At 33.3% G+C, this 26,448-nt stretch overlaps 1 protein-coding gene across 4 annotated transcripts in view; it reads right to left on the bottom strand.

Annotated features, from left to right (window-relative positions):
* Positions 1-1,313: 1,313 nt before the first annotated feature.
* Positions 1,314-26,448, bottom strand: part of LOC136038932 (potassium voltage-gated channel protein Shaker-like) — a 299,836-nt gene continuing 274,701 nt past the window's right edge. For 3 of the 4 annotated variants that reach the window (XM_065722439.1, XM_065722438.1, XM_065722440.1), the window contains exons 7-8: positions 17,311-17,526; positions 1,314-8,033 (exon numbers count right to left, since the gene is read on the bottom strand). In XM_065722439.1, the coding sequence (XP_065578511.1) occupies positions 17,348-17,526 (179 nt within the window). In that variant the 3' untranslated portion in view covers positions 1,314-8,033; positions 17,311-17,347. Of the gene's footprint in view, positions 8,034-17,310; positions 17,527-26,448 lie in introns of those variants that run through there. The other variant, XR_010620342.1, reaches the window with a different exon arrangement.

The raw sequence follows: 26,448 nt of genomic DNA, 5'->3' as shown, positions 1-26,448 counted from the left end.
GTATAATAACAAAGCAAACTTAGGAAAAGATTTAACATCGGCTGCTACCTAATGTTAGATCGATATGGCAAAATCAATTTAAGGCACCGTAATGAATAAGATGTAAAAACACAATTAAAATTCGTAAGCGAGGTAATGGGGTTTCATCACATCCGCTACGGCTATTCGAAGCACATTAGATTGGAATTAGATTCTCAATTGTACTCACATTATATTCACATATATATATATATATATATATATATATATATATATATATATATATATATATATATATATATATATATATCAATTATTTAACATTTAATATAATTAAATATAATTTAATATTTACAGTTATATGAAATTAGATTCAAAAATACCACTTCGATTGGAAAACATTTTTTTTAACTGGTTGAGCTAGTTTGCCTCAATTATTGGAGCTTTTTAGTATTTTTGAAGCATTTTTTTAAATTTTTCTCATACAAAAGAAAAATTAGGAAATTCAAACTTCAACAGTGGAAATATTTCAAACCGTTTCTTAGAGGCCTGAAAAGAACTTTTCTGTGCACTCCATTTGTCAATGATAACAGTTGAAAAAAAAAACTGAAACGAATTTTCTGCCCTCCTTCCCCTATAATGAATGTGAGTATCGCTCTTTGAAATACCGCAGCAGATATATTGAAAACATATGGCAACCGTATTTTACCTTCTTTCGTACCAGTTTTTGCACGACAAAAATATAACATTGTAACGTTTGGTCTTTGGCGGTATTTCCGGGATTTTTATTATACAAACACTCCCTCCATTCCAGCTTGTATTCTGATTAAACAGTTTGATTAAACAATCTTTATAGTCTTATATCTTAGTCATAACTAAACATTTGATTTTTACAATTATTTTATATCCTGTGTCTATTAATTATAGGTTTTTTTACCCTTAGTGAGAAGTAGATGTTTGCAAACCAATTCGATTCTTTTTCAAGCAATTTTTTTTAATACATAATAGGTTGTAAGGATGCAAACAACCATTATAAGGAACATCGTTGGGTGTCTCTGATGGCTGTTGAAATATATCCATTTTTTTTGTAAGTAAATTTATCTTTTTAATTACCGAAACTCTAAAACGTAAAAGAAAGAGTTCTGGGAGTGATATTCTGAGCTTAAAAGAATTTCTGTAAGCCAAAAAAGGACGTACCACATTTTGAAAAAAAAAGTTTATAAAATCTGAGAGAATAAAAAACTAAAAAAAAACTAAAATAAAAAAATTATAAAAAGCTTTCTATGTTTGAAGAGGTTTAATCCAAATCAAACCTTCGGAAATTTGCTTATTTGAAAAATTTTTTTAGCTTAAGTGATGTATTACAAAAATCAAGGTGAGCTGTGGTAAGGGTACACTATGACCTTAAATTTAATCCTTTCCACATACTTTGTTTCTCACAACAAACTTAAGGCATCCCTCTAAACAAAAATGTAATGAAAGATATAAGATAAATCGTTAAACAAGGGTTTTAAATAACACAATAGGTAAACCATGGTTGCCACAGTTGCATTAATTTTAATAAAATTACAAAATCAGCTAATGTTTTTAACGTCAACGAAAGTAATACATGCCGAAAACGCAACAGAATATACATAAAAGTTAAAAAAAATATTTATACACATTCCTATACTGTAAAACAGTTGGCTTTTGATATTATAATAAATAAAGACACTTTGGACTTGAAGAGATATGTAAAAAAGAAAAGAAAAAGGTGGGATTAGGTCTTGACATACCAAAATTAGGATTTTTACCTTCAGGTGTTCACTTTACAAAATTAACACCAGTATTATTTTTTCAACTACAGATTGATATTTATAATAAAAAAATTTTTAATTTAAAGCTCATCAACAACAACAACAACAAAAAATAGCGACCAACAAGCGTTAAAATAAATGACTTCTATTTTTCTATTGGTGGTAAAATATTCTTGACTTGTAGATCATAACTAAAAATTGTAATTGAAGTGAAAATCATCCATAGATTTGAAAGCTAGCTTGAAAGCTAGCTCTTGCTAGCTTGAAATCAATTTTTGGTAAGCTCTTAAAAGGGAACTTAATTTCACGTTCTAGAACTTTTCTGCAAATTTCCGTAAGGAAGATTTTAATATTTTCTCTTCTTCTTATTTTCCAAGTTAAAAAAAAGAATGCCAATAAAAAAGAAAAATAATATATATAACAGAAATTTAGGCCAGTGAAGAATATAGCTGCGAATAATTTAACTCTATAAAAACGATTCCCTCAATATAAGCAAAGAGTAAAAAGACAAAAAAAAACTGCGAACAATGCGGTCAATATCAACAATAAAAGAAATTATTACGTGGAAGCATAGACAAAACAACTAAAAAAAACAACAAAGTAATCACAGAATGAAACAAAAAAAAAATCCAAAACCAAAGTGAAATGTACAATTGAATTAGTTTTGTCCTATTTTGAAGGTGGAAAGCTCAAATTCAAAACATAAAACATAAAAGTCTAATTATTGATTCAGGAATAAAACGTTATTTGCTGTTTATTCTGCCTTTTGGTTTGTATTGCATCCCTAATCAGTTCACCTTTCTGGCCCTTCTGTCCCTATTTATTTTCTGAACTAAACTAAAATAATATATTCTTTTTACTTGCACAGACTCTTTACCCAGTTTTATATTCCTTTATCCTTACGAAAATCGTGATCTCCTCCCCTAATTTGAAAAAGTAATCGAGGAACCTAAGAAAGACGTTGACCTAGAAGAGAACTAATTGTTTACCTTTAGGGTGGGAGTTATGAACCCTTTTGAGTAGTATCACTTTAATGTCAATGAGGCCATATTAAACCGTGAAAACAAATGAGCAAAACCAATAAGTCAATTTTTACATCATTTTTATTCATAAAAATCTGTAAAATAATTCGATTCGTAAAAATCTCTTAATTAAATATTTTTATTCGCAAGAATTCAAAGATCGACAACTTGTGAATTCGCAAAAACAACTACACATTCAAAGAAAAGTTTCACCTTCTTACGCTCTTTGCTGTTACATGTTTTAAGAATCATTTTTTTTTTTACCTTTTACCCACACTTATTTGTATTTTTTTTATTTTGATGCTTAATACAACAAAAAAAATGTTTATTAACCTCTTTTTCATTCAAAAGTAGATTCCCATTTTTCTTAATTTTTGAAGATAAATATTCTTCAATTGCTCATTAACCAATTCAGAATATCCAATTTATTCTATTGAAAAGTAAAATGAAAGTTAATTTTATTTCGTTTTTCAGAAAAAAAAAATATTTTCACTGTCCTTTGCACTCCAAGTAGCTTTATGTTGCGAAACATTTGTAACTCAAGCTCCTTGTGCATAAGATCTTGCACAAGTCAAAGTCGATGTTTAAGTAATCTATTTTTGTACAGCTTATATCCTTTTAGGAATCTCGTACCCATTCGTTCACGCTATTTCAATTGAATAGATCTTTTGTCTAGAGTTTTAAGATAATCATCTTGACGTTTAATTATAGCCAAGTATAAAATTATAATCATTCGCTTGACTATTGCAACATTTTGGTCGCAGAGACCGCTGATAGATTGAAGCTTTCGTGGTTAATTTACAATGGTGAATTACCCCTTTATAGCCACGTATGTATTCTGCTCGACGAGTTTTGGCTATAGTAATGAGTCAAAAAATAGGCGTAGTCCAAATTCTGGATAAAATACAGACATGGCTAGAATGACGATTTAATATGTACTGAAAAATAGATTTCAAGTCACTTAAAACTGTTGCTTGATCTGAAAAAAAGTCTTAAAGTATATAAAGTTGACCTTAAAGTATATAAAGTAAATTACTTAAATCTGACCATTTCTGAGTCCGCTTTTTTATCCATTTAGAATTTTTTTTTCTTCGAGAAAATCTTCTGAAATGATGAGAAAAAAAATTAGTTGGTGGCAGTTATAAACTATCAAACGAAATTGTTGCTGTAAAAAAAATTCAGCTCCCTCTTTCAAACATCTCACTATAAAAAAAGGTAAAGGATATTTACAGTCCGTACCGATAAAGTCCGTAATCCATAAAGGATATTAGACTTTACAGTCCGTACCAGTAGTGCTGATCTCTGTTTCTTGGCCCTTCGGCCAGGAAGTGCAATGGGAGGCTGGGGTCCAACCATCCTGTGCTTTCGCACACCCTTCCTGTTTAACTTCCCCAGATTTCTCCAGGTACCCATTTTGAGCTGGGTCGACTCTGGCTAAGCTTACAAGGTCACACCACTGACCCCCGTCCCAAAATGAATAATTGGGTAAACTGGGATTCGAAATCGCGTCCTCACTACAGTTCGGAAAAAAACTGAAAATATAAATAAAAAATCCTTATGTGGATGAAATACAACTTTTTCAACAACAGGCATAGAGACAATTTTATGAATGCTTTTAAAGTTACAGCCAATTCTGATAATTTACCTTACAATTTAACGACACATTAAAAAGATTTTGTGCCAGGAAATAAATACTAGCGTCGTTTTTTAACTTAAAAATTAATCAATCATGACAGTCAAGATTCTGAAATAATAGAGTAACAAAAGTTATTTTCTCATGGAGAAAATATTTTCTCATCTCATCTCATCTCATCTCAATATTTTCTTTCATCTTATTTTCTCATATGGAGCAATGATCTTTTTACAAAAGAGAACAATAAAAAAAAATATTTTGTTAGGCTTAAGCCATCACATTTGTCCTCTTTTGTCCTGAGATCTTCTTAAATCGATTTATTTCATTTAACAAAGATGTTTTAGTGTGCTTAAAGCGCTTTTATTTATTAACATCACATCTGTTAATTGCAAATTAACATCCCCACAACCCTGGAAATATGCACCTCCTCCTGGTAAAATATCAAGGCGGCGTTCTTGTTTAATGTAAACTAGGGGAAAAAGCAAGAAAACAGGGGATTGCCTAAGTTGAAATATAATAGTAATTGATAAGAAAAGTTATTAAGTCCATTTAAACTCTTCAAAGGTAAGTAAAAAGGCGTTACTTTAACATTTAATATAATTCTTCATTACAAACGGATCTAAATTCAAGCTAGTCAAGCTGACATGAGAAGAAAAGCATATTGTTTTGGCCTTGCCGAGCCTCTTATTTCTTCTCTAGTTTTGTTCATAATCCAAACAAACAAAAATTCAAATGGTGATAAGTCCATTTATCTATACAATGAAAACAGGCACAAAGTCTTTGTTTTCATGATGTTTTAAACAGATATACAGCGGTCGTCATCATTAAAAATCATCAGTCATCGTCATCGTCATCAGTAGTATTTCCACTTATGACGACCGCTGTATATGTGATCAAAGTACTTTTGTAACTGTTTTCATTGTCTAAATAAATGGAGTTATCCTTATCGGAACATTTAGTTTCTTCGTCATAGAAAAGTAGTGTGGTCTGGGAAAAGAATAACTACTTCAAGGTATTACGTTGAAATGCGTTAGTAATCAATAGATATATAGTTCTTTGATACTCTCAATTTGAAAATAAATAGTATATTGTTTATTTTAAAATTTGCTTTAATTACTTCTAGTCTTTTAATAGAATAATATTTATGTTTACTACAAATCCTAATCTTAAATATTTTCTTTTTTATTTCAGTCAAAATTTTTACTAGCTGTTTAATTTTTTTCCCTTTTTAAAAAAAGGAAGTTCAATTATAAAGAAGGAATTACTATCAGGACTGTTCGGATCGTGACTCATAAATACCAAAACAATGCCCAAAATTTTGTCTCCAAATCCAATTCTCACTTTTTGAAATGAGAATGTCAGCAACGACCCTTTTGAAGTATGATAACAGCTCTAGATGTTTAATTTTATTGGTACCAAGCTTGATCCCTTACTTTTTTGTACTTGTTTGGTAATTTATAAATTTCAAAACGATCCAAAAACTTTTTGTTTCCAGCTCCAGTTCTTATTCTTAGAAATGAGAAAGCTGATTTTAGTTTCTTTAAAGCATAAAAACAGTACTAAATCCGTAATTTCAGGACCAAACTCAATCTCCTTGTCTTTTATGGTCGATTTGCACTCTGAAAATACCCATTGCTACCCAAAAACTTTTATCTATAACCCTGGTTCTTACTCTTGAAAGTGAGAAAGTTTATTCTGGTTCTTTTGAGGCATAACAAAAGCTCTAAATCCTTAATTTTAGGACCAAATAATAAAAAAAAAGTTAAAACAAAATAAATTCACAAAGGGAAAACTAGACTAATTCATTTTTTGGGATTTTAGTCTTTTTTGTTCTCTATTCTTTTTAGATTCTTTTAATTTTTTTTCCTTATTCATCTTTTATACATTACATACTATTTTTTATTTCTCTTATTGTTTCTGTGCCAGTTCTGTTTGATTTTTATCTGTTGAAAATACTGCTATTTTATACAAGCTATTTTATTCTATTCTTGTCGTTTCCTCTTTGCCTTTAGACCCTCGTCTCTGTTAAAACAAAATTCTTTTGTTTCTCTTTGAAATGGCTGGTTGGTCGGATATATTAAATTATTCTCACGGCTCTTACTCTAAAGATTAATGCCTAAAAAAGTTCCATAACAACCTTCTTTTTTTTTCACTTAATTACTCTAACAAGCATAAAAAAAAATTAACGAAGAAAAAACAAGAGTAATCACAGCAAGTGAAAAATGAAGAATACAATGCCAATGCTTCAATCGAGACTTACACTCAACCGTCCTTTGTTCACAACTAGATATTTGCTTCAAGGGCTTCTCTCTTAATACTGTCTGTGTTTTTCTTTTATATTTGTATAATTAATTTTGCACTGCGGCTGGTTGAGCGGAGGTCTAAACCAAATTAATTTCAAAATTTCTTCTTCTTTTTTCAATTCATCGTTTTTCTTCCTCGTTTTTCGTTTTGTTTTGTCACGATAAGCGATGTAGTTTCAGCACTTATTTTCATAAATTGCTCTCACTCCCAGTAAATCGAATTAAAAACTAAACGGACACTCATTCTTACTCATCAAATCCCTATTTCACAGTCTTTCTTCCTGTAGCTATCATTTTGGGACTAGGCGTGCCCTACCTCCCTTCCTGTAGCTCTCCGAATGTGCACCTGTTCCACATTATCTTACACTTTATTCTTCCAATGACAGTTCTAGTACTATCCTAATATATCGTTTTTCTTGTTTTAAACACAAGTATTGTGCTTACTTATGTAAACTTTAGTATAGGTTGTTATTTCACTAAGCTGAAAAACGTATTTTTTTTTGTTTTTACAGCTAATATGAAATTTGGATTTACATTTTCTGTTTATTTAGTTTTTTTTCAGAAAAATCATGTCTAATTAAAGGCATTGAGGATAGAAGTTTTAGTTTCAGAATTTGACAAAAAAATTCCTTTTCAACGTTCACACGTTAAAATATCTCTCCTAGGAAACCCGTCCCTATAACATAGAAACTCAAACTTTTGGATATTTAATAGTTAAAAAGAACTAAATATTTATTTCCCTTAATTACATCCACTGTTCATTCCCATACGCTTTGACACTGCAAGATTTTATATCTAAATTCGATTAAAATATTTAAGGCAGTTTAGTAATAGTAAAATTTACAATAACGAAATCTGACAAATTTTTGGCTCTTGGTATCGAACCCGCTTGTCTGCTCGTATCAAGCCTATAATTAAAGCAGAGTTGCCAAGTATTTTTTTTTTATTTCAATGAGCTTTCTTTCAAAGTTGTAATCAATTTACTCGCTTTAAAAAAATATAAAGAATTTTTTTTTACTAACAATCAGCCAATACTTGGCAACTCTGCATAAAGTCACAAGGTTCAATCTAAGAAAAAGAATTCATCTCCTCAACCCTGTTTAAAGGACAGCACTGTAGGAATAAAAAAGCCGATAAAATTTAAAATACACGCAGAAGTGACTAGAATTGAGCGATATCACAAATTATGTCACCATGCCATCTATTCGTAGGCATGAGTATTGCTGGTTGTTCACAGAACTTTTGTTGAGAAGCAAGCTCTCTAACTTGGCTTTTGAAGTCTTGCATCACTGATGGCCCACTAGAAGAAAAAGGAAGATGATGTAAGAATTGTGCAGCCTGATGCAGAAGTCAAAGTTAAATAAGATAAGCAAACGATATACTGCCATGGAAAATCGAAGGTGACAAATAAGTTTTTTTATTTAGTTTAAACGTCACTATCTAATTACCAAATATTTTCGATTTCGTTCTGCTTCCAATAAAAATTTTTTCGATTGCCATGATTGGATTATGTCATTCATAACTATGTCAAACTCTTATTGATAGGATGATAGTTTTTGCAATTTTATGTCAGTTTTTTATTTGCAAAGTTTTTTTTTCCAATTTAAAGTGAGTAGCAACATTAAAATTTAAAACCAACGTGGATTATTTCATATAAAAAGGGGGTTTCCCCCTCCTCAATACCTCACTCTTTACTATAAAGTATTTCAGATCTTTTAAAACGCTTCTTAGTTGAATTAAACCGCTTTTGTGTTTGAAGAGTAATTCTTAAGGAATTTGGAAGAAAAGCCAAATTGTAGCGTAAAGAGCGAGGTATTGAGAAGGGGGTAACCCCCTTCACATACGGAATAATATCTGTTCGATTTAGGTTTTAATGTTCCTCCTTCCTTTGAGCTGAAAAAATTGTCTTTTTTATTTAATTTCTGATCGTTTTTCAAATAAATACCGAAAGATCCAGCTCCCTCCATGGAGAATTCCCTCCCACTACAGAAAAATTCTCAAAATGAAGTTTGTCCCACGTAAAATTTTTTTCGGGGAATTTCTCCCTTACAATTCCAACCTCGTTTAAAATCTCCTAGGAAAATTTATCGTGGGCGATTCCACCTGAAAAAGACTCCTTTGCAAGTTTCCATTTGAGAAAGACTTTAATTCTATTTTGTTTTTCAAATCATGTCAGAGATCCAACCTCCGTGGAAAACCTTTCACTGAAATTACCATACTCCATTGGAAAGTTGATCCCGTGGAAAACTCCACTGAAAATTTTTCCCGTAAAAAGTTCCTCTACTGACAAAAACCCTACAGACAATTTCAATCACACTAAAATTTCCTCTGGAACGTATCTACATGTTAATTTTGTCGGCTAAGACAAAGTGAAACAAATAAAAAGAATATCGTATAAAAATTCTGGTAAAGTCGCCCAGCGTGAATTTTTCTGGAAAGCTCAACCTGGAAACCTTCCTCCCTATGGACAATGCTCACCGTGAAAAATTCCCCCAATCAGGAAATTCCCCCTAAGAAAATGTCTGTATTATTTCTAATAATAATAATATTATGCATAATATTATACGTGTAAATTCATATAACAAATATAACAATTTGTAAATTTTGTAGCTTAGGGGGGGGGTGTCTTGTTATCCACGAAGAGATAGCTACAGAGCTTTTGAGAAAAGAAGGGTGGGAGAGGGCCTGCTTTTCTCCAATCCTTTTGATCATTTAAATGTGGCACTAGAACTTTTGATTTCTGATCAAATAGACCCTCTCCCAATCATCCAGGATTACTAAATTGATGCAATTACTTTACTAAGCAATTACTTTACTACAATTATTTTACTAAGGAAAAAATAAAAACAAACAAATAAACGCGCATCCCAGGTCTTTATTCTTTTAAAAAAAACTCTACACTAGAGTTGTCTTATATGCTGAATCCAATGGCAGGATTATTATTAAGGTCGTTTTACGATTTGAGAATGTTACCCCATTTTTCAAAAATTGGGCAAATATTCTCAGGCTCATACCTATTGATGGATAACATTAAAATCAATGAACTTTATAGATTTTGAATCAGGATAAAAAGCTGATTCTTTTGATGTATGTACTGATTTTAAAGTTCTGTTTCAAGAGTTTCAATCACTATCGAGCCATGTCGTTCCTTACTTACAGTTCCTTACCGCAAGCTGTTTGATTTGAATATGGTTCTCGGGGGACAACCCAATTATAATAAGTATGGGTCTACGTCAGTCTTTGCAATTTAAAAAGTGTTACAGGAGGTCATGTCGTGAAAAATAATGCATTAGCAACTGAATTTGTACACTTGTCCTGACTAATTTCTTGCAGTAATTAAATAAAAAAAAAAAGTTTTCTCTCATGAAAGTAGAGAGTGACAATGAGACTTACAAAAATATACATAAATTTTTCCTTATATAAGAGGGCTACCTCCTCCTCAACGCTGAAGTCTTTTAGTTCTTTAAGAAGACTTTCTCTTCCAAATCCGATGTCCTTGTCTATTAAAGGAAATTGAAGGAAAAGGGCCCCCTTAGAGTATCAAATAAAAAAAAAATACCAACTGAAAATAAGGAGTGACATTGAAGTTTAAATTAACAGGAATTATTCCATATATGAGGGGACTGCCCTTCCGCAGCCTTTGCTTTTTACGCTAAATTGTTGAAGCTCTCTAGAAATACTTGTCATTACAATTCAACGGCCCTTGTGATTGAGCAGCCTTTCTTAAAGAATTGTAACAAAAATTCAAACTTTAGCGTAAGGAGCGAGGGTTGAGGAAGGAACAGCCCCCCTCAGGTACAGAATAATTCCTGTTCTGTCCAAGTTTTAATGCTACTTTTTACTTTCAGTTGAAAAAATTTGTTTTTTATTTTAATTTTGGATCATTTTCAAAAAAATATCAGGAAATTGCCTTACCTTCCCCTGAGTAATATTTCCCTGAAAAATTCCCCCTTAGGTTTTTATCCCGTTGAGTCCTCCGAGAGCTTACAGCCCTATTGAAAGGGAATACGGGGGGATTCACGTCATCCTCAAAGGTATAGCTATTAGATCTTATTAGATCTTTCAAGTATGCTGAATCAAACGCTCAATCTCAAAATTTTAATCGGATGTCTTCGAGGAAAAATATGGGGTGGGGGGGATAATAATTGTCCTTCAATCTTTTTAATCCCTTAAAAACGGCATAAGAATTTTTTAGTTTCGTTCGAATGAGAAAAAAAGACAATATTATTTATTCCAAAAACTTCACTTCAGCTACCTCCCCCCCCCAAGTTTTTCTGACACATGAATTAAATTCTTTTATTTTACGTTGTTGCACTACTATGGTATACATTGCCCCCTCCCATGTTTCCTACCCTTTTCGAACATACAACAAACTTTATAAATTAACGAATTTTATATATTTACAATCGGAATTAAAGGCCGATATGTCAGATGTATCTATTGTAATCAAAGTTTTTTTTTTATTTCGGTCACTATTGGGCTGAATCGCTCCTTGCCCATGGTTCCCTACCATGGACTGTTGAAAGAGCAGTTGGTTGTGGAGGCGGAAGCTCTCCTGATATAGAGGACAATTTTTCTGTCTTTGAAGTTTTAACGTCCCTCTTTGCGTTCATTAGAGAAAATATGTCTTTTGTTCCTAAAACTTCTATTTGTTTTCCAAAATGCACCAAGAGTTTTTCATAAGGTAGTCCTAAATAAGAGGAAGGCTAACCCCCTCAAAGCCAACATTTCAAATGCAATTTTAACTTTTGCACAGCGATGCTTCGAGAGAAAGAGCTGATTTAGCAAATTTAATTTCAGAACTTAAATGTAATTTTTAAAAAGAATATCACCTCTTCATATGTGGGAGCTTTTACCCCCACTGCATATGTATTCTGCATATACAAGGTGCGTGCACCCATTGCCCACAAACAGTATGTATTGTAAATAAATTTATATAACCTACAGTATCGTGGTTTGGTTTAATTTTATTATCTTTTTGGGCAGTAATGTAATTTGGTTTACATTGATGCTCTCTCAAAATTTGCTCTCTCTCAGAATTTTCAGTTTCGCTCTTTTTGGGCAGTATCGCAATTTGGTTGCACAACATGCAAAAAGTACAATTTAACTATGGCGCCATCTATATGGCAGATTAGAAAGGAGCTAGAAATTTACTTTTGGTTTGGATGGGCCATCTTCCAATAAGAAAATACGAAATTCCACATTTTTATTGATAGGAGCTTGAAACCTAAGGGTTCCATAATATACTAGATTCGATGGGGTGACTCGCATACAGGTCTTTTACCTGTTTGAGGGTATACCACCCTTTTTCGAAAGTTATTGTGTATTTGGAATAAGCATACTAATTGTTACTAAAACTCCCATTTTTAGAATTTAAGCTACTATTAGCCCGCTTACTTCCTTAATAATAGTTTTTTTTTTACCACGAACTGTTTGATTCGTTTATCACAATATTCGTTTATAAATATATCGTTGATAAAATAGTTTTCTTCACTTAAAAAAATCCTACATCACTGCTCTAGCTAGCAGCGTTAAGACTAAAGCTCAGTTTGCGCTACGCTGAAAAATATTGCTTAAAATTTCTCACTATTTCTATCAATTGCACTGACATGGTAGCTAATACCGAAAAAGAGTTACTGACAAGCATTCCAGAGTTTAACAACAAAGGCAATATATTTCAGCAAGGCTACAGAAAGTTATCTTGTGACCTCAACTCCGAAAAGTTTCACAGTTTCTTCCTCTCAGAGGAAGGCTAAGTTTAAACTTCTTCAACCCTAAATTGATAAAAAGCAAAATCGCTTAAAGTGATTGACAAGCTTAGTCCCATAGGAGGAGTCCTTATTAAGCCCCTCTTCTTATTTAGGGAGAAGACGGGCACAATATTCTAAATAAGGGAGACATATACTCTTGCGTCCTTTATACTTTGTGCTTATTTGGCTTTACACAAACGTGTCATATAGCAGAAAAGGTCATAAGAGTGCAGGAATGCAGAATCTAAAGTAGCAAAATTGTCTTTACTGTAAAATTGATTCTGGAAAAAGTTAAAAAGTCCACTTTAAATTTAATGTACTTTAAATGGAATCTTACTTTGAATAAATCCACTTTGAATTTGCTTTGAATAAACTTACAGCAAAATTCCCCAAAATTTCAAAAAGAAAAAAAATTAGATAATTTAAGCCTTTGCGAACTTTAGTTTTTTCAAGCTTTTTTTTAACCCTTTTCTCAGTCTTTTTAAGTACCATTTCTGTCAAACAACGCATTAATAGAAATTTTTGTAGACTAACTCTTATCTTGTATTAAATAAAAAAAAACAAGCGTTTTTAACTGCAAGTAGGGAGCCACATTAAAACTTAAAACGAACAGAAATTATTCCGTATATGAAAGGGGCTGTCCCCTCCTCAACGCCCCACTATTTACGCTAAAGTTTGATTCTTTATCACAACTTTACTGTTTAAAACAATAAAAACACTTTGGCGTAAAGAGCGAGGTGCTGAGGAGGGGACAACCCGTTTCATATATGGAATAATTTCTGTTCATTTTAAGTTTTAATGTCGCTCCTTACTTGCAGTTAAAAAAACTTGTTTTTTTTTCTATTTAATTTCTGAACGTTTTTGAATTAGGGTAATACATGTTTCGATTTTGTCTCACCGCACATGAATAAATAAAACGAAATTTAAATTTTGTCAATACCTCGCTCTTTACACTAAAGCTTGAATTTTGTCCCAAGTCTTTAAGAATGACCCCCGAATCACAAAGGCTGTAGAATAAATAGATGAAATTACTAGATATACTTTAGCGTAAAGAGCAAGGTATAGTGGAGGAGACGAACCCCCTTATATACGTAATATTTTATGTTCGTTTTTTGTTTTAATGCTGCTCATTACTTCCAGTTAATAAAAAAAATTATTTATTTTCTTATTGTTTTTTTAAATAACGCTAGAAAATCCTGCACACCCTTCAAGGAAATTCTCTTCCCTCATGATAAATTCATCCATGGATAGATCCTCCCACGTAATCCCCTCCCCCAATTCCCCCTCACCCCAATGCGAAAAAGTCCCCCTGAAAACATCTGTAGAGTTCATAATAACCATCACTATATGTAAACAATGGTTAAAGTTCGTAACTTGCAGCCCCTCCCCCGAGGACTGTGGGGGATTAAGTCGTCCCAAAAGACATAGTTATTAAGTTTTCGACTAAGTTGAACAGAATGGCTATCTCAAAATTTTGATCCGGTAACCTTGGAAAAAATGTGCGTGGGAGGGGGCCTAGGTGCCCTCCAATTTCTTGGTCACTTAAAAAGGGCACTAGAACTTTTAATTTCTGTTAGAATGAGTCCTCTCGTGACATTCTAGGACCACTGGATCAATACGATCACCCCTGAAAAAATTAAAATAAAAATAAACACACATCCGTGATCTGTCTTTTGGCAATAAATACAAACTTTCACATTTTCAAGGAGGCACACTCGTGCCTCTATAAAGAGGCGACACACGACAATGTTAAGCGATCTTCGGTTCCAGTGGTCGCAGACGGATGGAGAGGGATCCATTTCGTAGCCCGAGCTCCAACTAAGAAACCTGCAAAATTTCATCCCCCTCCAACTTTTCCTTCATGGGGAAAATATGGCCGAAAGTTTCGACCTGTCAACCCAAGCCCCCCTTTAACGTTGTCCGATCAGGCTGAAATTCACAAGTTAAGGTCCCCTAGGGCCCAGGAGCTTATCCGCGAAATTTCAGCTTGATCCGATAACTCCTTCCCTGTTTTCCAGAAACCACGCATAGCCACTTAAAATTCATTTACTTTTTTTCCTAGACGCCTACAGGTCACATCCGACATCAGATCTGGGTGTACGAAGACTCATTCGATGCGGAATTCTCCGAGTAATTTTCCTGGAAAGTTTCGTAGGAAAATCGTAACCCCCCGAAAGTTTCGACCCTCCAACCCCCCCACCCCTTTTAACGTTGTCCGATCGGGCTGAAATTCACAAGTTAAGGTCCCCTATGGCCCAGGAGCTTATCTGCGAAATTTCAGCTCGATCTGATAACTCCTTCCCTGTTTTCCAGAAACCACCCATTAGCTATTTAATTAACGGATTTCTCTCCATAAGAGCACATGTTAATTTGAAATTTTTAAATCTATTGAGAAGTTATATTAACACACATGCAAGTTATTAGCTCAGTTGGTAGAGCGTGAGACTTTTAATCCTCGGGTCAAGGGTTCAAGTCCCTTACGGGCAGTTTTTTTTCACAACATCAAAAAAATTTTGATAACACCTGGACAGCTTATCATTTGAGAGATAACAGAATATTAGCTTCTTATGAGCAAAAGAAACATTTCGGTCATTCTATCTATTTATTTTCTATTTTATACAATGATTTAAAAGCAGGGGGGGCGGCAGCCACCCAAGTTCCTCTCCTAATTCCTGTACGAGGAGTACAGGAATTATTAAATTACATCCACCATGGATTGTAGAAAAACGTACAGAAATAATATGAAAAAAACTTCGTTTTCTTAAAGAGTTAAAGAGGCTGCGTCCCAAAGTCGAACCTTAAAACGTACAGGAATTAGGAGAGGCAGTTGGGGGGCTGCCGCCCCCCAAACCCCCAGCTTTTAAAGACTCTTTTGTACAGGTTTTTTTTGTGGAGGGACTTCATTGTTACTAATTACTAGTTTCGGCGCAATGGTTCTCCTGTCCTCTTGTGTTTAACATTTTTCGAAGTTATTCCATTATTCATTCATTTCAATTTTTTGTTAATTAAAAGAGGGCCTTTCCGAAGCCAAGAGCGGGGGGTTAGCAAAAAAACAAAAAACCTGTACAAAAGAGTCTTTAAAAGCTGGGGGTTTGGGGGGCGGCAGCCCCCCAACTGCCTCTTCTAATTCCTGTACGTTTTAAGGTTCGACTTTGGGACGCAGCCTCTTTAACTCTTTAAGAAAACGAAGTTTTTTTCATATTATTGTAGATAAGAGCTTGAAACTTCTACAGTAGGGTTTTCTATTACACTGAACCTGATGATGTTATTTTTGTTAAGATTTTATTATTTTTAGGGGGTGTGTCCCCCAATTTTCTAAAATAAGGCAAATTTTCTCAGGCTCGTAACTTTTGATAGGTAAGATTAAACTTGATGGAAATTATATTTTTAAAATCAGCATTAAAATGAGATTCTTTTGATTGAACTATTGATATCAAAATTCCGTTTCCACGAACTGTTTGATGTATAAGCACTTGGATTCAACTTAAATCTACTTTCAATTTAAAGTCTGTTTTGAATAAAAGCTTTTGCTTCATAGTAGTATACAAGAAACTTTATTGTAACACGGTTCCGCTGAGCGACCTAAGCCCATCTCTTATGCCTCCCATTCTTTTGGTTTTGTTTCTGGACCGAATCTATATTTATTGCAGTTTCAAATAATAGGCTAATAGAGCAAGAACGAAGCTAAGAAACTTTCGTCAGTGAAACAAGGCAGATTACAGGTGGGAGAATGTTTGATGCAACATGTGTAATGGCAGCAAACTAAACACATTAGACATTTTAATAGGTAATAATATCTTCATTGAGAATGGCTTGAAAATAAATGTAAATCTGAAGATAAAATTGAGAAAATACACGAGAGTTTAAGTCTCGAATCGAAAAAAGCTTAATTTCTTTTGTTTTCCAAGAGTGAGGGCCTTATCTCTCTCTCTTGGCCTCTTCCTAATGTTCTTTAGATTTCTTCTTCCACGTATAGGTAATCATCCTTAATGATAAGTGGCGGCAGCTCGTCAGGATTCAACAAGGAGCTCGTGTTTAGATTCAGAAACAGTAAAAAAAAAAAAAAAATCATCAACTTTCTGGATACATGATTCTCTTTCAAATTGGATCTAATAATTTGTGTCAGTATATTAGTACCTAAAGATTGAATATTCAGATTCAGTATATCTGAGTATGTATAATGGGTGGTTAATAATTGTTAACTTTGACATTTTGCAGTCGTAAACGCATATTTTATCTAACTCTCCTGGAAGTAAGATTACTCAAATATTTTAATTCATGCATAGTTTTCTTAATCATATTATAAGCAACATCTTTTTACCCTCTAACAATGAAATTCTCCACATTAGTCTAGATTAATCCTGCGGTAATATTCGAATAAATATAAAGATTTGGAAGTTTTCGCAATTTTTAATTTTTTTTTATGATTCCTTCAATTAGGAAAGAATATTTTCAAATTCCACTTTTCAAAGGTATTCTCAAACAGTAGGCCTACACTAGATTAATATTTAGGCTCTGAGGCAGCAAGGAAAGGTTTTCCTACTTATTGAACAACTAAGCAAAACACGATGTTGAAAATAAGGTAAAAACTTCAAGTTGGAGGGCACTTTGAGTATGGTCTGCTACGACCCATACAATCAATACGGTAGTGTGTCCATCAGTGTCAATTGACCTATAATGGCTGATTTGACAATAGAGCTGGATGTACATCAAGGTAGGTTTACCGATAATCGCCAATTTTATATTAAATTCACGTATACATCAACATGGGCTTACTCATAATAGCCAAATCAGCATAACGGCCTGTATACATTCAAGCAGGTTTACCTCTTAAAAGCAGCATTTGGAAAACCATATCATTGAATCACACGTCTGTCTCCACAGTAACTGCGTTCACATTGTTGTTCATTTTTTGTGTACAATTTGTCTTCATTTTGTTATGTGGATGCAGCGTTGTATGAAGTCCAAACAAACCTTCTTCGAGGTCAAGCAGATCCGAGCACGACTCGGTCAATGAGTCCGCCCTTTTTTTCATCGCATGACCTGAAATATAAGAAGAAGAGTTTAAATAATTTATAATATAGTTAAGGTACATGTTCCCTATGCAAGTTTTGGTACGTTATTTTTCGGTAGTTTTAATATTTCAGTTTTAATATCTCGGCGGTTTTAATATTTCAACGCTAGATAATTTTTTTTTTTCATTCAGTAGCTGAGATTCAGATTTATTGATCTCGTAAGTTACATTTTTGAAATTCGCTTTGTATTCTTCAGATGGAAAAATAAGTTAAAAATAGTTTGAAAATTGTAAAGGCAATTTTCCTGCTTTTTTCATATCCGTTAAAATAGCGTGATCTATTTACTATATATGACGGAACCCATTTGTAGATTGAACTGCTGCCAAAGTGGAGCAAGATCTACTTACAATCTAGACAAAGCCAACCAAGGGCCATCGAAAAGCTAGCTAAACGGTCTTTTTGTATGCTACGGTAATGTAAATTAAATAAAGCCAGAAAAAAATAAAGAATTGAAGTAGATTTTTTGTAGTAGATCCAATTGCCTAAAAACATCTATATTTAACTATATCAAAAGAATTGGCTTTTTATATTGATTCCAAATATTTAGAATTCATCGAGTTTACTTATGCCGATCAAAACTAAGAGCCTCAGAAAATTTGCCAAACCTTCTAAAATGGGGGGAACGACCACGAAAAGTCAGTCGATCATTACCATCAGATTCAAGAAATCAGAGAGCCCTTTTGTAGAGGTTTCAAACTCCTGCCCACAAAAATGTAGACTTTTGTATTTGGCCGCAAGAAAGATCATGTATGTGTGTTTATTTGTCTATTTGTTTGTCTTTTTTTTTCAAGGGTGATCGTATCAAACCAATAGACCAAGAAGATTAGGAGAGGGCTCACCTAAACGGATACCCAAATTTCTTGATCTCTTTTAAGTAATCAAATGGATTGGATTGCAAATAGTCCTCTTGTCACTACGCTTTTTTCTCAAAAGACATCTGATAAAAATTTTGAGATAGCCATTTGATTCAGCGTTGCTAAAAGCTCTAATAACGTAGGCTTTGGGGATGACTTGACCCTCCATAATACCGAGAGATCAGAGGTTCATAGCCGGTCGCCTGCACGGCTAAGTAGCAGGCTTTTATGTATATATATATATATATATATATATATATATATATATATATATATATATATATATATATATATATATATATATATATATATATATATATATATATATATATATATATATATATATATATATATATAAATTTATATATATGTATATATATATATATATATATATATATATATATATATATATATATATATGTATATATATCAATTCTCATTAGCAACTGTCTTCTAACAGAGACTGTTGTCCCAGTGAAGCTTCTCCTATTCTTCTCTTCTCCTATCACTTCTCCTATCACTTCTCCTATTTTCAGCCAACCTTTGGTTATTTCTGTCTCGCAATATTTTTTTTCTAAGAAATCCATTAGGTTACAAGATATCCCATAATTTTAAAGATGTGCTGTGCGTTCTTCAACAGCTCCGTTGGGGTCAAACAAGAATTTTTGGCCACATAAAGGTTCAAAATTCCCTTCAGGGGCTTATAATGGATGTACCATTATAATGATTTTGTGATAAATTCGTCCAGCTACTTCGAAGCTGAAAGCATTACGACTATTGATGGTTCGAACATCGCTTACGTTGAATGAAGCTAAAGCGTAACATGAGTTTGAATTTCAAATTTATTCGTAGAATTTCGTGGAGTGTATGTGATGCTCTTCAAAAAGCCAACTACCAAAGGCTCCACAGTAAATACACACAACATTGGATGGTCCTAATGACTTGTAATTAACAGTTGCGCATTTTACGGTATCTTTTCAGGTTTTTTAGGTTTATTTTTTTCCTTCTCCGCTTCTGAATCTCGCTGTTGCTTGTCTTCTAGCATCATAATTCTTTGTTCTTCGATTTCATTTATTATATGTTCTCCGCAAAATTCTTTGTTCTTCACTTTACATTTTTGACATGTTCTGATTCTTTTTGACACTTTCTAGGTTTTTTAGGTCTATTTGTTTCCTTCTTCGCTTTAATTTTTGACTCATTCTGAATCTCGCTGTTGCTTGTCTTCTAACATCACAATTCTTTGTTCTTCGATTTCGTTTATGATACATTCTCCGCAAAATTCTTTGTTCTTCACTTTATATTTTTGACACGTTCTGGTTCTTGCGCTTGTTCGCTGCCACTTATCTTTCTAACCACCTATTCCTTTGTTCTTGCTGTCACATATCTTCTAATCACATCCTTCTTTGTTATTCACTTTCATTTTTGACTCGTCCTGATCATCGTTTTCTTATGTCTTGTAACTGTATATTTCTTTGTTCTTCACTTTCATTTATGGCTCGTTCTATTTTTCGCAGCCACTTATTTTTGGTCCACAAATTTCTTTGTTTCTTCATGTTCGTTTATCATTACTTCAGGATTTTTTTCAATTACCTCTACCTTTGTGGCTCAGATTGGTCTGGTCACATTTGACGGCCTAGGTTGTAAATTTTCGACCGTTGAAAATTTAGATTTCTCAGGTCGTCTGAGACCTGGGTGAATATTGTTCATATTCACCCATTGTGGATTTACATTACACTTTGTTCATTTTAAGCAATTGTTAATTTAAGTTTTGTCCTCTGGGTATTATGAAACTGCTGAAAACATTTTTTGCAAATAATCTCATTACACTTCTTATTTTATACTTAACTATGTATTCATGTATTCATGCTCTTAATTTGTGCTCATGAATATGATATCACTTGTATGAATTTTCTATTCCGAAATTAAGGCTTTTAATAAATTTTCTCAATTTCATGACCTATCTAGATTGTTTTTTCAGGACAGAAAATCTCTTGATGCCAATTTTCCAAAAAAATATTAAGTATTTTCCACGGGGGGGGGGGTTATTTTACGGGAGGTTTAACCCTTGTTTAACCCATGTTTAAACCCTTTTTAAACATACTGAATTTTGAATCTTTGGAGTCTAACACTTCGTAACAACGATTTTAAGTGAGGAGCGAAGAGGCTTAATATTAACCTAAACTCTTAACAATGGAATCTTTATATCAATAGAGTATCGGTTTATTAGGCTGATTCGTAATATATAAAATTCATTAAGTTTAGTGTTACCAATAAAGAATAGACCATTTATTTTGATTTCAAATATATCAAACAGATTAGATTTAATGATGCCCATCAAAAGCTACGATCCTGAGAAAATTTGCCTGATTTTCTAAAAGGGGGAGGGAGCAGCCATAAAAGTCAAGGAATTTTAATAAAAGTTACACAATCAAATTCAGCTCATTCAAGTGACCAAGGAATAAATTCTCTAGAGGGAATATTATGCAGGAGCAACTTCTACTAGAGAGCTGGACGGAGGGGAGAGGGTATATGTGAAAAACTTTTCCACAGAGGAGGGGATTTCAAGTATGATTTTAAAAGCAATAAGAAATTAAAGTCTTTTTCAAATTAAAGTGTAGCAAGAAAAATTTTTCACTAGGCATCGTCGGCGAGAAATTTTCCGGGGAAAATTTTCAGCTAAAATGGAATTGTCTGGGGAAAAAATTCCTAGCGGGGGGTATTTTACGTAGGAGGAACTTTTCATGGAGGAACTTTCCGTAGGGGGAAGGAATTTTCCATGTATGGGAAGCCAGATTTCCCGACACTATTTAAAACAATCAGAAATTAAATATAAAAAACAAGCTTCTTCAACTGAAAGTAAAGAGCAACAACAAAGCTTAAAACGAATACTTATATTAGGAGGGTTGCTTCCTCCTCAGTACTCCCTCTTTATGGTAAAGTTCCTCTTAGAACTTTTAAAAAAGCTTATTATTCTAATCAGACGCGTTTGAGGAGTTGCTCTTAAGAAATTGGGACAAATAGTCAAACTTCAGCATAAAGAGCAAGGTATTGAGGAGGGAAGAATTTATTTAGTAGTTTCTGTGTGTTTCATGTTGTGATGATGCTCTTTACTTTCAGTGGAATTTTTTTTTTTATTTTGTCAATAAAAAGCCGATTCTTTGATGCATGAATTGCCATTGAAATACCTTTTTCTAGAGCTTTGATTGCTATAACTCCTAGTCACTCCTTTATTCTATTTTGTGACTGTTCATAATTTTATATTAACTATTAACATTAACATGTTCATATTAACTGTTTCATTTAATATAATTTAGTATAAAGTGAAAATCTGAATTTGTCAACGTTATCCTTATAGATAGGGCATTGTAATTTTTTTCTACAGCTGAGGCTTAAGAGGCACTGATATCTCTTTTTAAATGTATCTCTTTGGAATTCAGATGTAGCACCGCACAAATTAAGTAAAACTAAAGGTTGTGCTTAAATGTAAAATATATTTAATTAAAAACCAAGAAAACACCGTTTGTTGAAGGAGGTCTACCACTCGATAAGGGTGCTAAGATATACTAAAAATTGGATAAATAAAGATTGAATAGGTTTGATTCATAAATACTACATTTATTTTACCCCTCTTTGTTTTAGATAAATGTCAAGCATATTCACCACTAAATAAGGGTTTGCCCATCCTTAAGAATAAGAAGGGCTGACAACCCCTTTTTAAAGTTAAGTCACTTTTTACTTTAATACAAATGTTTTGGATATTTTATTTATCAGTTAAATCTCGAGGGTGGTCAACATCCACATTTTGATTCACTTGAAAGTTTTATTAAAAAACATACAATTTTTACAACATTCTAAACTGTATTTTCAAAGCAATTAAAAATAGGTTTTTGCTTGAAAATATGCAATTTTTAACATGCAATCTTACAAAAGAGTTCCACAGTACTATTTTGGATTGTTAATTCGCCACGCTATTTCAGCTTTATGTAAAATCACCTCCGTGAAGGCTACACTGTTTTAGAGTTCAGCTATCTTAACCTTGACTACTCATGAAATCTACAAAAGCTGACATCGACAGACGGGAAAGAAACACATGAATTAAAATTTGTTGTTTGCTTTCAAAACAGCGGCGTCACTTCACGAAAACTTAGAAGGGGCGTATTTTTCAAAATCTAGAAGGGGTAATCTTGTTGTTTTTTTAATTTTCCAATAAATTAAGAGTAAGGCTTTTTCGTTGCAAATACGCCAAAAAGGCACTTTTCGAAATCTACAGGGGAAGATATAGGAGGCATATGCCCCCTATCTCTCCCCCAGCCAATGCCACTGATTTGGAATAGTTCATTATTTGACAGAGAGAGGCATTTAAATACTTTTTATAGCGATACATATTAAATTAATGTCCTACATTTGAAATAACAGCCTCTAAATGTTTTTTTTAAGTATGTAAAAATATTTTGTTGCAAATATCCGCTTTTAGGAATATCGTTGAATGTCACAGTCAGTAACTTAAGATAACCTTGCATTTGAAAATAGTATAAAGAAAACATGTTATTTTTCAAAAACTTTTGGCGGCGTTTGCAAACAAACGCTGAGATATGCATTGTCGAAATATGCATGTGTTGAAATATGCATTTGTTTAAAAATAAAACATTGTTTATAATGCTATCTTAATAAGAACTTCCGATTCACTGTTTCGGGTGTCTCAATTCACCACGCTATTTCAACTTTATGTAGAAATCGTCTCCGTGAAAGCTACGCTATTCTGCTATCTCTACCTTGACAACGTGTAAAAACTACACAAACTAACACCGCCGAACCGAAGAGTCCTTAAACAAACTTTTTAGATTGCCTTTGAAATAGTTCTGTTATCTGAGAGGAGGAGGGGTTTGAATACTTTTTAAATCCATATGTCAATTAATAGGCGAATATTTCGTAGTAACGAACATATGAGTAAGTAGCTCCAGCTTTGACTTCTTTTACTAATTAAATAAAAAAAAAAGTTTTTTTTTAGCTGAAAGTAAGGAGCGACATCAAAACTTAAAACGAAAAGAAATTACTTCGTATATGAAAGGGGCTGCTTCCTCATCAATGCCTCGCTCTTTACGCTAAAGTTTGACTCTTTCTATTAACTCTGCTTTTTAAAACAGTAAAAAACTTTAGCGTAAAGAGCGGGGCGTTGATGAGGAAGCAGCCCCTTTCATATACGAAATAATTTCTGTTCGTTTTAAGTTTTAATGTCGCTCCTTACTTTTCAGCTAAAAAAAAACTGTTTTTTTATTTAATTTTTGGACGCTTTTGAATTAAAACAAAATTTGCATATTAATTAATTACAATTAATTGGAAGATTTTGAGAAAAAAGAAGCGAAGGAGGAGGCCTAGTTGCCCTCCAAGTTTTGATTACTTAAAAAAGCAACTAGAACTTTTAATTTTTTACAAACGTTTTCATTGGTAAAAAATATACATAACTTACGAATTAACTTACGTAACAAACTTCTATATTCGTATGTTTTTATTGCGTATATGAGGGGGTTCAACCCTCGTCGATACCTCGTTCTTTACACCATAGCTTAGGTTGTGTTCCAATTCCTTAAGAATGACCTCTGGATCACAAAGGCCGTATAATAAATAGTTGAAATTACTAAAAATACTTTAGCGGAAAGAGTGAGGTATAACGAGGAGGTAAACCCCTCATATGCGTAATAATTTTTGTTCGTTTTAAGTTTTAATGCTACTCCTTACTTTCAGTAGAAAAAACTTTTCATATTTATTTTTTCATTGTTTTTTCAAATAAAGCTAGAAAATCCTGCGGCCCCTTCATTGAAATTCTCTTTTACCATGAGAAGTCTCTCCATGGAAATAGCCTCCCACGTAGCCTCACCCCCCAACTCTCCCCCTAAACCAAATAAATCCCCCTGAAAACGTCTGTACACTTCCCAGTAACCATTACTATATGTAAATACAGGCCAAGTTTTCAACTTGCAGCCCCTCCCACGGGGACCGCGGGGGAGTAAGTCGTCCCTAAAGACATAGTCATTAGGTTTTTCTACTATAGTGAATAAAATGGCTATCTCAGAATTTTGATCTGGTGACTTTGGGGAAAAATGAGCGTGGGAGGGGGCCTAGGTGCCCTCCAATTTTTTTGGTCACTTAAAAAGGGCACTAGAACTTTCAATTTCCGTTAGAATGAGCCCTCTTGCAAGATTCTAGGACCAATCAGTCGATACGACCACCCCTGGGAAATAAAAAACAAAACAAACAAACAAACAAACAAACAAAAAAAAAACAAACAAGAAAACAAATAAATACGCATCCGTGATCTGTCTTCTGGCAAAAAGTGCGAAATTCCACATTTTTGTAGATAGGAGCTAGAAACTTCTACAATAGGGTTCTCTGATACGCTGAATGGTGTGATTTTCGTTAAGATTGTATGACTTTTGGGGGTGTTTCCCCCTGTTTTCTAAACTGAGGCAAATTTTCTCAGGCTCGTAACTTTTGATGCGTACAACTGATCTTGATGAAATTTGTATATTTAAAATCAGCATTAAAATACGATTCTTTTGATTTAACCATTGGTATCAAAATTCTATTTTTTTAAGTTTCGGTTACTATTGAGCCGGGTCGCTCCTTACTACAGTTCGTTACCCCGAACTGTTTGATTGTAAGTCTCATCGTCATTAATTTCACTTCAATTCTGTCTGTCATTGCCACTAGGTTTTCGCCATTAGAGTTAAAGCAGGAAATGAACTAGAAATATTTATTTTCAGAACATTAGGTCTTAATCCTTTTCAGTACTTCAGAATACGGTCCTTAGCTTGTTTATCTGGCCCTCCACCAGTATTTATTATTAAGCTGGCCATGATATTATTAAAATTAGCCTGTATGTTTTTTAGCTTTGATGTTTTGGTCCGTATTTTTCAAATCTTTTTTAGCTGGGGCAGCCTATTAAGAGCAATGGACTGCTAGAGGAATTAGCTGAAGCCTACTCTCCCTCTTTACAAATTGTAGGCTCCATCGTCAAATTTAATTCTGCTTTATACAAGGTCAATACCAGGAGGTCTTCTCTATTTCAGTTAAAGCGAAAATGAACTAGAAATATTTGTTAACTTACCATTATGTGTGGGTCCTCTTCAAAAAATATTTGTTTTAAATGAAAGTAAAGAGCGACATCAAAACCTAAGGCAAACATAGATTATTTAATTTGTGAAGGGGTCTGCTTGTGAAGTAAGAAGCCACTTGGTCCAATAGTAACCGAAACTCTGCAAGACGAATTTTTTTTAAGGGTTAATGCAACTAAAGAATTAGCCTTTTATTTTGATTTCAAATATATCAAATTGTTTAGATTTAATGATGCTCATCAACAGCTACCAGCCTGAGAAAATTTGCCTGATTTTTGACAAGGGGAGAGGACCTTCAGCAAAGGCAAGTAGTTTTGATAAAAATCACACCGGCAGCTTCAGCACACAAGAAAACTTTATTATAGAGGTTTGAAGCTCACATATGCGAAAATATGGGACCAGAGTAACCTCGCATGTCTTTTTTCTTCCTTTGGTGATCGTTTCAAACCAATCATTCTGGGAGATCCAGAGAGAGCTCGTTAGAACACAAATAAAAAACTCTAGTGCATTTCTAAGTGACCAAAAGGATTTTGTCACGTGAAAGTAGCGTTTTCTGCCATTTTGTGACGCCGAACTACGATTTCCCCCCAAAAGGACTAAGTTGCTATAGATTGAAAATTCAGAGGTAGCCAATAAATTGAAAAGTAACAAAACCATATATTGAGCTTCCCAGCTGCAAAGGAAAATAACGCCACACGTTGGTGCATTCGTTTCTCGTAATTTATGTGATCCATACAAGATAAATGCCAAATATGGTCATTTATCATAATGCTTAATTTAAGCATTTGACATTTGAATCAGATCAGATTGAAGCAGATGGCATGGAAATCAGATGGCTGATTTTCCATGAATTCATGTTTAGATGGGTGATATCAGATCCCTCTTGCTCACCGGAGAATTTTTGGTCTATTATTATTATTATTA

Source organism: Artemia franciscana, chromosome 18 (assembly GCF_032884065.1).
Source record: "Artemia franciscana chromosome 18, ASM3288406v1, whole genome shotgun sequence".
In the NCBI taxonomy this organism is placed as follows: domain Eukaryota; kingdom Metazoa; phylum Arthropoda; class Branchiopoda; order Anostraca; family Artemiidae; genus Artemia; species Artemia franciscana.
Note: the sequence above shows the minus strand (reverse complement) of the source record. Positions and strands in the feature narration are given on the sequence as shown.